This window comes from Athene cunicularia (genome assembly GCF_003259725.1).
Source record: "Athene cunicularia isolate RWA chromosome 7 unlocalized genomic scaffold, athCun1 chr7_part1, whole genome shotgun sequence".
NCBI lineage: Eukaryota > Metazoa > Chordata > Aves > Strigiformes > Strigidae > Athene > Athene cunicularia.
Window position 1 is genome coordinate 7625170 of NW_020799107.1, and position 13690 is coordinate 7638859.

Sequence of the window (13690 nt, forward strand, 5' to 3'; positions counted from 1 at the left end):
ACTCTGAATAATTTAGATCAGGCTTCTTTTATCTTTCTCCTGCTCCAGAGCTGCTACTGCTGCAATACACATGAATCAGACAGGCTTCCCGGGAGGCTGGAGGTAGGTTGCCTCCCATACAATGGGAGCTGAAAGGGAAATACTAAGAGACAATTTAAAGAGACTCCTTAATCATCCTAGACTTCAAATCTTTACCTCTCATCTCCACATGTGATACAGCTGAAGGAATCTTCCCTCAACTGAAGGGGACAGAGGAAGAGGCTGCGGGAGAGCTGGGGAAACTCTTGGTTGCTGCCAACAAAACGAAGGTAGGAACTAAGCCCCAGGTTGGGATCCATCCCCACATCCTCCTGGAGTCCTGGCATGGGAGCCTCTCTGAACTACGTGTGCATGGAGGTGTGTGTGTCGGTGAAGAGCCTGTTGACACCACCTGCTAGTTGCTCCACACAGATGACAGCACTTGTTTTATACAGCAAATCGATCACAGGGATGTAGACACAAGGGAACGTGGCAGCTCCTGCCTCCAGCGGCTTTGGCAGCACTCCCGAGAGACAGCTCTGCCGCAGACGGGATGTGAGGAGTGGCCCGGTAACATCCCCAGCAGGCCCGGGCTCCCCTGGAAAAGCGCATCATCTGCAGCCATCCCCTGTAACAACCTCCCTGCCCCTTCCCCCCAAAAAAAAGCTTTCAGGGGAGTTACACAGCCCCTGGCACACATAGAGGCAAAGGGCAGCTTTACAGTCCATCCCTGCGCCAAAACAGAAGCCTTCATTTCTGCAGCACACACCTCTCCTCCTAAACACAAGTGGCTATTTCAGGCTGTATCTTTCATACAAAGCCACCAAAAATAATTGCTAAATTAATGGGGCAATACCTAATGTACATATATTTGGTTACAGCTTGGCAAACCCAGCTCGAGGATTAATTTAATTTAATTAAAAATTGAATTCAAGCAGAAGAGTATCAGTTTGCAGAGTCCTTAAGTTTTTCTCAGCTGAAAGCAAAGCCCCAACTCCATTGCAGAGCTGATTTGGGCTGCTTGCTGGTGTTGTATTGCTGTAGGGAAAGGGTGAGAGGGGGAAAAGGTCGCACAAGCGGGTTTTTCAGTTTATTCTAGAGAGAAGACGTTGGTGTATGGAAGAGAAAGGAGCCTCCTAGCCGTTATTCTGCCTGTTGCAATGCCCTGGACAGCTATAAAAATAAAAGAATAGGGCTGGGAAGAGTATAAAACCTGAGTCAAAAATTGTCTGTGGGGAACTAGAAAAAGCATTAGCGGCTTGGAGAGATGAAGCTGCTGGGTTTGTAAACAATGCTAAAAGAAGGCTGTGAGAGAGCCAGACAGAAATAGCTGTGTGGCAAGTGAGGCCATGAAGGCAGGGCAAGGAAGAGGTGGGAGGTGGGGAGAGGGCTTGGGGTCACCTGGCGCTGCTCTGCAGCTCCAGCCAGGTCTGGAGGGAGGGAGCAGTCGCCGCAGCGCAGGGGTAGCACAGTGGGTGCAGGGCAGCTGTCAGCTACTCGGGATTATCTGCATCCCCGAGTAGGCAAGAAGGGCCGGGCACAAGCGGGAAACCTTGGCAGAAAGACAGGGAGGGAGGCAGATGGGAGGCTGGTGGCTGTGCAGGCAGCTTTTTGCAGGGAAGGAAGGGGAGGTGTGAGCAGGGTCCCTATGCTGCCATGTTGCATCTAGCAGAGGAGATGCACCAACAGCAGCTAGAGGGTTTCACACCAGAGAGACCTCAGCAGAGGTATGATTTGAGTAGGACCATGACCTGTATCTACCAAAAATGGGTTGAAACCAGACATGCTGTTGAAAAAGGGGTTCTAAGCATCTGTGGAAGGGAAGCACAGAGGCTGCTAAGGGCATTCTGTGGAACTACAAGGCCATACTTGCATGACAGTGGGTCCTGTCCTATCGGCGTATCTCAAAGGGGAAAAGCAACTGAAGCACAAAAATAATGTGATGCCTCTAAACATATTTATACCAGAAAGCACAGGATACCTTTTACCTACCAGCCAGGAGGCTCTAGGAGTAGTGGGGTGTGATGGAGCTGGGTGAGATTATGTTAGGGACTGTGTGGCATGTGATATTTGTCTTCAATAGCAGGGCCTGGGCACCAACCATCCAGCTGCTGTCCCACACATCAAGAAATGATGGAAACATGAACACCAGTTACCATAATAGTGCCTGGCACTCAGCTACTCACAGCGGCTGCAGCATGGGCTTCCCACTTCACTACCTGCTTCTCAACACAGGACAGGTCTGGAAGACCCTGCAAATCCATGCGTTCCTCACCTGGGTAATCAATAATCCTGGCCATTCTAAAGGCAGTTTAAACCTCTGGGATTGTTTTAAACTACTGATTCTGCAAAAGCCATGGGAAATGGGAGAAGCAGCTGTTCTCCCAGGGGAGAGCTGTATCACACATGCTTTTTGCAGTTAGCCTCTGCTCCCACTCCACCCTCTGAGTTTGGGATCTAACTCACTTTAAACATGCCTCGAGTTCATCCAACACAGTTGGCGGCTGATCACAGCCAGCCTAAAACAGTTTGTCAATGCCAGAAGCATGGCCTGGCATGCTGCTGGCCTCTTATAACCCACCCAGCACAGCAGTTGCTTTTATTGCCATGGACAACCTAGCCAGGTTTATGCATCACATCGGAGGTGGCTTCTTTCCACCTGGATTTGTGTGGCACAACAGTCCTGCTCCTCACACCGCCACTGGCACACCATTTGGCTCCATGTGCTTTGTTTTCTAATGGGTAAGGTGCAGGGTGAGGGTGCAGGGCAGGTGCCAATTACAGATAAATACATACATATATTTGATTTCCAGGTCTGTAACTACCTGGAGGTTGCTTTGCCTCTTGCCAGCCAAGGACAACACGTGCTGGCAAGTCTCTCCTGATGCAACCCACTGCAGGACAAATGCTACAGGGCAGCTTTGCACAGTGAACCCTCCCCAAATCCCCTTGCTGGTGTAGGGCTGGATCGCAATGCTTTCCAAGGACTCCTGGGTAAATCCCCTCTCCACATAGGCACAGCCACCCTGCAACCTCTTTCTCTGGGGGGACTCCTCACAGTTCATACTCCACATTCTGCTCCCTTTTTGCTGAGCTGGGACCCTACAGAAGCCTGTCAACTGAGAATTAAGATAACATTTTGCAGCAGAAGAGGATGCAGGGCTGTGCTGCCAGGCCTTCAGGAGCTATACGTATCATGAGAGTCATCTGCCGAGCAAACTGGACAAGGCAATACCCTCCTGTCTCTGTGTTCCCCTTCCTGACACAGCTGTTCAAGACTGCAGGCTTTCTCCATGCCTGCACCGCTGCTGAGCTCTGCTGCTGGAGCTTTCAGAAGGGTTTGTTTTGACCCATTTTGCTATAAAAGCTTCAAAAAGTTACTTTTTTTTCTAAACCAGAAGCAGCTCCAGATGCCATGGGGACAGGCAGCAATGCTTTGCAACCAACTCTTCCCGTGGCTGCTCTAGTAGTCCTCCCCCCTCAGAGGAATCTGTCTGACCCAGTCTTCCTCCAAGACTGTAACACAACCAGAAGCAAATACATATAAAATCCAAACCCCCAAATTCCATCCACCAAAGTATAAATGTGATTGTAAGGAAAGTAATAAGTACAGGCTGGCTTAGGTTTTCACCGAGCACGCAGTTCTGTGCACTGACAAAGGGAAGATGGGGCTATACATCTTTGCAGTAACTGCAGCGGCTGTAAAGCTGCCCACCACAAAACGCCCACCCTGTTAAATGGCACGCAAATAGCTGCCAGCATAACTGTGGCTGAGGGTGCTACAGAGGCACTATAGAGGTAAATGAAAAAAGAATTTATAAAGCAGTGTTAGAATATTTTCGAAGGCTGCTGATTGTGGTTAGAAATAAGTTTCATTATCATTTCAGAGAATTATTGCAGGGAAAAGCAGAGAACTTTGGTCATGTCTTCAAAAATAAATAATCTGAATTGGTTAAATAAAATCCAAGCACGAGAAGACAATTTACTGACTGTGAATTGCTAAAAGCCTGGGGATTAGTCAAAGAAAACTCTCGTTTACCAAATGTGTTTAACAGAACAAGAGTGCTTGCAGAAGATTGTTTTGTGGTATACTAATTGTGTATTTTATTTTGAAAATTGAATACAGAGATGCTATTAAGAAATAAGAACTGTCCACAATATAAACTGTCAGCTTTGCCAAGTGAAACTAAAATAGGTTCCCATTTCTGAAATCAGTCGTTTGCAATATGAACTAGTGCACAATCTAAGCTTTTCTCAATATTTTTTCTGAAATCCAAAGCAGGGAAAGAAATCTTAGCTCTAGCCTTGACGAGACTCTGGACATGCACAAGCTCAACCAGCTTAGTTCCACAGAACAAGTCCTAGCACAAAATTCTGGCCCATGTAATTGGTTGAAGGATGCCAGGGGTTGAGAAGCAGTGGAATATGGAGCCCGACCTCTTCCCACCATCACTGTTGACTTGCTGGGTGAGCCTGGACATGCAACAGGGACAAGGGAGCTCTCAGGGCCTGTTCACAAATTATTTGTCCTGCCCAGTTCAACCATGCTCATGGAAACCGTAAGTGCCTTTCCCTGCTGCAGCCTATGCAAGTGGAGAGTGTGCCTCAGCTGCAACAGGGATGTGCTACACCAGCACCAACACGCTACGTTAACCTAAGCCTCATTTCATTGCTGAAGCTTGCAGTGGTGGGACTGAATTACCCTGGAGTACATTTTATGTGGGAAGCTTGAGCCTCCAAAGAATAACAAAGAAAACCAGCTATCAGCCCACAGTCAGAAACATCTTGCCTTTCCCAGCACTCAGGCTTAGACACATGTTTTTTCCTCCTACCGAGTGCTCCCTTCCTTTGCCAGTACTCACAGTGCAGGGAAGCATGGAGCAGCAGGAACAGAGCTAATGGAGCTGGAGGGTAGCACACACAGAGGACAACTTCACATTGCATTTGCTCACCCTTGTTTTGGCCACCTATGGGCAAGCAGTAACACAAACAGAAGCAAAAATAAAATCCATAAAACTGTACCAGCAGATTGGCGGTACCATTCTGCACACATGAAAATGCAAGGAAAAAAATATTAGTATATGCAATCCCTTCTTAGATGAATGGAGTTCCTCATGACCCTAAAGCCACGCACTCACTTGCAGGCCTGGAAGTTTAAGTGGTTGAGCATTTCATTCAGGTGATAGGCAGCCCTTTTTAGTCTTAATCAGCAGATATCTAGAGAGCTAACTCATAGACATAAAGCAAATCTACTTAGGGAATAAATGTCTAAATAAATATGAGAGATGAGATGCTGATCTTTTAATGTTCCTCTGCAGGGTAAATAGAATTATGGGGGTTTTTCACTTCAATTCATTTATGGTATTAGTTTTATTATTGCATGATAAAAAGGCTCAGCCTGGCTAGCTCACTAGCTCTTCCCTCTGTTCTGGAGTAAGAGGCTGCCCAGCTAAGCTGAGCACTAATGAAAAGGCAGGCAGGCAGCAGGCAAAACCACAGTACTCATCAACCAGACGTACGGGTACGTCAGTTGCCTACCTGAAATCCATTTGGTGGAGAAAGCGGGCAAATATTGCAACAGAGAATAAGGAAAATTGGAGCAGGCTAGAGGAGCATCATCTTGCATGACAAGTTCACCCCATATTTAAGTCTGAGACAAATAGCCTTTCTCTTAGTTATCTCCCATCTGCCACCTTCATTAGACCATTAAAACCATTTTTAAAATGATCAAACAAGTAATACTGCCTAACGAATGAATGTCGAATTATCAGCGTAAATATGCCAACATTTATTTATTTATTTGCCTCACCAAGAACATGTTCTCCTCTGTTTGGTTTTCTATTTTAATGACTACAATTTATTATATTAACTAGACTTCCAGTTTGCTGTGTTTTGTTTCAAGTTCTGGTTTTTGCTGAGACATCTGCGAGAGGGCAGTCTCAGGTAAGAGAAGTAATAAAACTAATAAAAAAGCAATAGTAACTGTCACCAAAAACACAGAACCACCTTCGTTTACTGCACAGGGCCCTTCTTTCTTCCTCTCATTTGCTGATTTTATGGCCCACTTTTCGCTAATATTTTACTCTGCTTATAGCAGCTCTCCACAAGGAACGTTAATTCCCTAATTTCCAAATAATTTGCTTTCCCTACCTACCAGCAGCAGCGTAAGGAGGAAGGAAAGCCAAAGCAGGAGAATTGTCCGTGATGAATTCAAGCCATGCATGGGGGTTTCAGAAGGCATTTGAAACTCCAGCAACGCCCGAATCGGTGCGGGGATCCTGCCCACACAGGAGGTAACTCTCTGCCGCCTGTCTCACGCGGTGGGAAACGTTAGTCCAGCTGCACCAAGGCTATATATTTCACAGCACAAGCATATGTGTTTTTCCCACCTGTCACAACTGTGAAATGTATAGATAGCATTTACTTCCTAGGCATTTGTCAGTCAAATTAACAGGCAACCTGTTAGTCTGAGTGCAATTAGCACCCCAAACTTTACTCCAGGCATATTTGGTAGCTGAATTATGCTTGCAGATCTTTTAGCAGCTTAGTGTAGGCTTTGAGTAAATATAAGCTAACATATAGAGTGGAAATCCCGTGAAATCCCCAACAAATTTAACACGAAGCAAAGCTAAACACGCTCTTGGAGAATCTGCTTTGCCTTTGTTAGAACTTGTAATGGAAAGTTCACATTTTTACAAACTGAAATTGAGCACTAGGTTCACCCAAGACCCAGCAAACCAAGCAACTGAGTGTAACACAACCTGCTGGGGCTGACTCCTGCCACCCTCTTCCTGCTGCCAGATTTAAATTTCCCCGCTGCCGCTACATGCTTTTTATGAAAAAACACATCTTGAAACATGACATTAGCACTTTGCGTACATACGTGCAAGCAATGCCGTATGATACAGGCAGTGTAAACCCTATCTGTGTCATGGTTTGACTTCTTCTGTTGGAGAGTATGTCTAGCACAGCCTGCAATCACACTGCCACGGGCCGTCTTTTCTACTATGCTCCTCACAGCTACATTCTAGTTTCTTCCATGTTGCAGTCACATCGTCTGCAGCACCCACAGATGTCCACCTGAATGCACTGGATCACTCCTTTACTGGCATATTTCTTCAAATATAATTAGTTTTAGAATGCCAAATAATGACGGGTACTCACCTTTCCCCTCATTGTGGTTTCTAGCATGTTAACAGGAAACGTAGAAAGCACACTGAAATGTTCCTTCACAAACCCAAAAGCACGCTATTCACTCGAGATGCAAGGAGGGAGAAGGGAGCACACAACCCCAGGCTCCACGGTGGCAGGACAGCCTTGATCTATCACAAACTTTCCCTGGATGCTGGAGGTTCAATTAGGCTCATAACTCCTTTTTTTTTTTTTTTCTGTTTTCTTAAATGCTCCACAAACATTGCCCAGAGTTCTTCCTTGCTTAGTCTGATAACAATCAGTCCATACATAGCATTTTACTAGAATTAGTTTCTCCAAGCCTCTGGTGCTTATCTGCACAATTCTCTGACCTTCCTAAACCCTACCTTACCTGATCCATACCGGTATGTGGCAACATACAGTGATAGAGACCTGCAAGGTATCGTTTTTCTGCATAGTGACATGGCTTTCTCCCTCGAGTCCTGGATAAATCTAAACGACACATACTCAGAGCACCTGTCACTGCAATGACATTGCTCTTGTTTCTCTGCACATCTGTGACATTTTATTATCCTCTTATATTGCAGTGAAGCTGGTGGGAAAGAGACCTGCCCTTCTCAGCCTTGCACCTGTAGCTACTCTCCTAAACACAGAAGACAGAGGAAAGGAAAAGATTGCTTACCCGCAGGAAGGAGAGGTCTCGGTTGTGCTCAATGCTGGTGATTTCCAGGTTGCCCATAACTACCTCACAGTTCTCATAGTACTTGCGCAGGGCCCGATACTGCTGCTCCAGGTCAGAGAGAGAGCTCAGCTTGTTCTCTGTGCCAGCACACACTGCAAGAAACCACAGGGCAAACAATCGGGATGAGTGTGGAAGAAGGGCATAGAGGCAAAGAAGGGAGTAAAGTTTGCATACAGGGATATGCATAATCGTTACAAAAATCCTGAATTATTCACAGGATTGAGCCGTTCAAAAAAAAAAAAAAAGCAAAACAGCACAAGTTATTTGAATGTCAGCAGTAGAGAGAGGGAAGTACAAATAAGCAAATACGGTCCATGACCATCTCAGCAATTTCCACACATCTCACCAAACAGAATGAAGTGCTGGTTATTACCACCAAATGCAAAAAAGCTGAAAATGCTGGAAAAATGCAAAACCAGTTGACCCCAGCACCTAAAGGGCCAAACCCAGGTCTCAGCAAAGTCCCTACTAGTTCTGCCAATGACAGAATCGGACACTGAACAGAGATATGCCAATCACAAACTAAAGGACATAAGGCTTGAGAGACCCGTCCATCCAAGCTGACCTGGGTAGTCCAACATTACCGCTACTCAACTGATGCTCAGAACAGTCTGTTGGACAAGCGAAGAACAACCTGATCAGAAGGCTTATAACCAACATTGTTTTCCCCATCACTTTCCTTAAGACCCCAGGTCTTCCCAGCTTTATGCAATTAGGTAGGAGAAAGACAAAACCCACATCGTCTTTCCACAAGTCACCAGACTAAATGTACAAGTAGAGATGTGTCAGATGAGTTAGGAAACACCATCCTAATACAGCTAGTTTTCAGAAGGTGCCCTTTAATATTATACTACTATGTTCTAAATTTTAAAGTGTGGTTCAGAGCTACTGCAGAATAACAGTTCAGCTCAGTCTATTAGCTTGCCATGCATCAAGCAATGACAAAAAAGAATGCGGGAAAGAAACACAGAAGCAGCATTTTACAACAGTTCTTCACGCAGCTCTGAACCTGCCAGGACAGCAATGCTACTTAGATGGTCAAGTGTGGGTCTGGGCCTTATTTTTTTTTTTTTTGCATGTGCTTACTTTTCTTCTTTACCAACAGTTTTTGGGTGGTTGTTATCTGTAAGCAAATTAATCTGAATATATTCAAACTTTTGAAATGGGCATTATATTATGCAAAACATGAGCCAGACCAGAATAGGATTTCTGGAGCCATTCCCACTCCTGGATTAGATCAATACAAACAAAACTCCCCATTACTGGAGGCATAATCAGTAAAATTGGCTAAAATATGCTCTTTTGAATGATGCAGGTCCTTTTTATAAATATCAAAAGTAATTAGGTTTTTGAGTACTACTGTTATTGACTGTTTACTTACTACATCCATGTGTCCCCCCCGTCCCCCCCCATGGGAACAATTCTCATCTCTGTCTTCTGCTGGGATCTCTCTGCTGCACAGCAATCTGCTCTTGTGCCAGGGCACTTCAAGCTTCAAGCAGCTTCTTGGTGTAGGGCTTCAGGAGGCAGCCAGAAACCCACAAACTGCTCAAAGTCTTCTCCCAGGGAAACTCCCTCTGCCCTAAGAACAGCAGCAAAAATCTGTTCCTCCTGAACCTTAACTCCCCACCAGGGAGGGATAGCAAGGGCTGGTTTCATTGCCAGCCATTCACAGGATGAAGGTTTTATCAGATCATTTTCAGGTTCATCTTCAGACCTAAGATGAACAGGCACTACATTCGATTGCTTTTTCCAAATATGCATTTGGTCTAAAAAGGATGTGCTTTTTTTTTCTTTCTTTCTATAACCTGTAAAAGTAAAATTTCAAGGTCCTTGCTAAGTTTTAAAATTTACTACCACCTTGTTTCAAGGCATGAGCATTTTAAAGCATGAATATTCCCACTTTGAAACTTTTCTTGTAAAACCTTATCACTTAGAGTAAAACATATCTAAATAAGAATTTATTTATAATATTTTTAATAGTCATTTTTGGGGATTCCCAAGATGCAGAGACATGATTCCACTGGAACCTGACGTATCTCTGCTGGACTGGGAACGCCTGGAAGGATTAACTACTCCTGCTAAGGGATAGTACATCTTTCTTTTTGCAATACAAAGCCTTGTCCTAGAACATATTTAGAGCTTTATTCAGAACAACCTCAAGATCTGCCGTACAAGCATCTCCACCCTTTAGGGAGATGCATGCCTGTCCCTGTCAGAAGATGTCTAAAAATGTTTGCTACCAATTACAAAATCAGTTAGTTTGCTTATTCCTTAAATGCAGCAACATCTGTAACAAGATTGACTGTGTTTCCAGCTGAATAAGTATTACTCTGTTTTAAGGCTCCTGAGGACTAATAAATAATTTCTCTTCCATTTCACAATCAGTGCTAAGGATCAACATAGCTCAGAAAACAATTCCAGCAGCTCAGCTAATAAAGCTACATGCTGCAACACTGATATTTCATGTTGCACACCCATTAAATGTTTCCCAAAAGCTAATTTAGCCATTTGTTGCTGTAAGGAGGCAGAACACCTGGAGCCTGCTCTTGCAAGAGGATTCAACAGGGGCGACGCCAGCCTAGATATAATCCAGGGCTGCAGGTTTTCTTTGAGTAAAATTAATTTTGTACAACCGAACCACTGCAGTAACTACTCCCAGCTTTTGATATTGCTATGGAAATCAATTCTTTCAGATGAATAAAATCTTAAAAGCAAATTTAGAAGAAATCATGTTGATGCTTTAAATTTACCTCATAGTAAATCCAAACATTTAATTTCTGTTTTAAAAGAAGAAATGCCCTCTTCTGCTACGCAAAACATCTCATCTCAGCTCGCACCTGGGCCTCTGCTGCATGCCTGATACATGGCAAAAGGCCAGAGCAAAGCAGTTCCCCCCCAGCCTGCTCCGTCACAAAGTTTGGGAAATCAGGGAAAGTCATTGCCCAGCATCAGTTCTTCCAACTACTGCATGGTCTGACTTCGCTTTTGCAGCTCTGTCAGGTCATCTCCTCTCAACAGAAATAAAAGCAAATGGTTATAGATTGCCTCAGATCAAGTCATACACTGAACACAAGAGCATCCTACATCAATCAGAGGGTGCAGCAGTGCAGATTTTTTGCTATCAGTACCCAACAAGCAGTGCAGCCCATGCAGAAACAGTACTTGGAGTGGGAGAGAGACCCAACCTGCAGAATGAGTTGAAGTCCCAAAGCAAATGTGGGTGTAATCATGGATCATTAATAATCTACTGTTACAGTAAGACATTAATCTCTCTATATCCCAGTTTACAGCATGGAATTTGAACATACACTTTTGATGCACCCAATAATTATGCCAGATTCAAAATACAGAAGAGAAAAACTATGAAAGTAATTAAGAAAAGCAGATTAAATCAATCATTACTTGAAGGAGGATAGAGCTGGGGCAATACCTCCATCCTTCACATAGAATCCTTTAAAGTAGAGAGATTAGATATGCTGCTGGCATTTTTTTTTAAGGCAAAATACAGACTAATAGTGTAAAAAGCCATTCCCGCCATGAGGGAGAAATGCTGCTGCCATGTACAATTACAAAGGTGCTCCTGCTTGCCCACACGTGCCAGGAACCAAACGTGGGAAGGACACAGTCAAAAAGCAGGCTGTGAACAGCAAATTTTATCCTCCCACTTTGAGCCACAGGAGGCAATTCCCAGCTGCTCCAGGGCAAAAATAATCATTCTAGGTCTGATCTGCCCAATTGTTAAGAAGGACTAAAGTAACCCCGCATGTGAGCTGGGAGGTGAGCAGGATTTGCACAGGATCCCCAGTCCCTCTTGCCCCTGAACTTGATACAGAGCACAAACATACCCCTCATCTCTTGGAAGGGCAACAAGCAGCTCTTTAAAATTAAGTGCCAAAATAATACATATTTTCAGGGATGCTTCAGACACAGATAGGCATAAACATAAGCACAATAAAGTGCATTTCTTTCTCATGCCATGCAAAACCACCATAATCTGTATTTCATAAACTTGCTTCAAAGCACTATTGTTAGAAACACTATTTTATATAGCCCCAGAAACCAATGAGTACAAGAAAATAAAGATTGGATGTTAAAAGCAGTCCCTGAAGCAGAACCTATCCTGGTTAATAAAAAATACTAATTCCCCTGCCTCTAACAGAGGTCAAAAAATAGCAGCTTTTAAGATGAGCCTCCAGTCTGCAGCTTCTCTCACTGTTGAGCATGCCTGAGCACGTATACTCCCAACTTACTCAGGAGGTCTTACAGAGGTGTCTCAATGAGGGAAACCCTTCAGTGCCATTTCGATACATGCCCAGGAAAATCTGACGTCTCTTATGTTCTCCCCGATGGAAACCCCAGCGAGGTGCTGACTGACAGCCCGTACCAGGTCACCAGCGTGCCACGCAGCTCTCAAACACATCTATTCACCAACCTGCACGTGGCCATTCACTCTCTCTTTCTGTATTCTGGCAACAAACCTCACAGAGCACGCACGTATATGTGTCCAGAGACACCCCTGACTAATGCTATCCTGAAGCTGAAGGAATGTGCACCTTCACATCTGGGAAGCCCCAAACCGCCAGCAACAGCAATAGGTTAGTCTACCAGCCCGTGGCTGCTTCTCATCTACACCTCAAATGGGGATCATTTTAGGTAGGCACTGGGGCACAGCCTGCTTGGCCATCACAAACATGGACTGCAGCCTTTACTCACACACACACACTTCACATTCAGTTGTTTACTCATTACCAGCTACCTAAAGTGACAGTGTCTCAGCTCCCAATGGCCCCAACTGCAGCAGTAATAATCGTCTGTATTGAATTGAATTTATGTTTTTCATCAATATTCATGCACATGACTTGGAAATTAATTTCCCATTGACTTTTTTTCATAACAAAGCCCAATCATTTGGATGCTCACTCAAAGGTAGCAAATAATGTAGGCATTTTAAAATGTCCTTTAGCTTCCTCTTTTTAGGACATTATTTTGCTCTGCTCTGTTGACGATAAATCTATACATTAAATTAAGAAATTACTTTTGACTCCATCTAGTTCTGTTTCTTGCAATACTAATGGATTTTACAGTGCCCCCAGCTCAACAGATGAACTAACTTTAGGAAAGACTTGTTTCATTTCTTATTCAACCCTTTTCTGGATTTGCCTGCATGTAGAGTTACTCGGGAAGAGTGAATCCCATCAGCTCCAGCATGGCCACACCCACCCGGGGTAACCCTGTCTGACTCCTCATCCAAAGGACATTCAGACAAACTGTGACGAGGCATCTTTGTTGCCAACACCAAGGCAGTTACCATGAGCATCTGGATATATTCTTTTGAATCATAAAACATTTATTATTATCTCTCGGGTGAGGACGTGCGAGAGCAGTGTGTTTACCCTGCACCAGCCTCTGCCTGAATGCAGCACAAGCTCCCTTTGTTAATCAGTTTGTGAAACGGGCCAAAAATGCAAGAGGAGGCTTAAACTCTTGGACTACTCATTTCAGGATCATGTTTATGAAAAGAGTATCACACATTCCTTCATCCCAGACAGGACAAGCCCAACAACAGTCAGCACCTTCTACTAACACACTCTTTTCCCATACTTCCCATTTATTTACTTAATTAGCTGTGTAGTTACAGACAGCACCATCATCAGTGTTTCTTGAAAGGCAGCTAACGTAACTTTTATTAATAATTGCAAACACTCATGGCAATTTGTTAAGACCCCCAGATGGGGGGAAACACTCAATTCCCTTAAGGAACAACTAATTACCAGC

The 13690-nt window shown here is 44.3% G+C and overlaps 1 protein-coding gene across 4 annotated transcripts in view; it reads right to left on the bottom strand.

The window, feature by feature from the left end:
* Positions 1 to 8021, bottom strand: part of ERBB4 (erb-b2 receptor tyrosine kinase 4) — a 402024-nt gene extending 394003 nt beyond the window's left edge. For 3 of the 4 annotated variants that reach the window (XM_026852333.1, XM_026852331.1, XM_026852332.1), the window contains exon 1: positions 7853 to 8002. In XM_026852333.1, coding sequence (XP_026708134.1) covers positions 7853 to 7909 — 57 coding nt within the window. In that variant the 5' untranslated portion in view covers positions 7910 to 8002. Of the gene's footprint in view, positions 1 to 7852 lie in introns of all 4 variants that reach the window. The other variant, XM_026852335.1, reaches the window with a different exon arrangement.
* Between the last annotated feature and the right edge of the window lie 5669 nt (positions 8022 to 13690).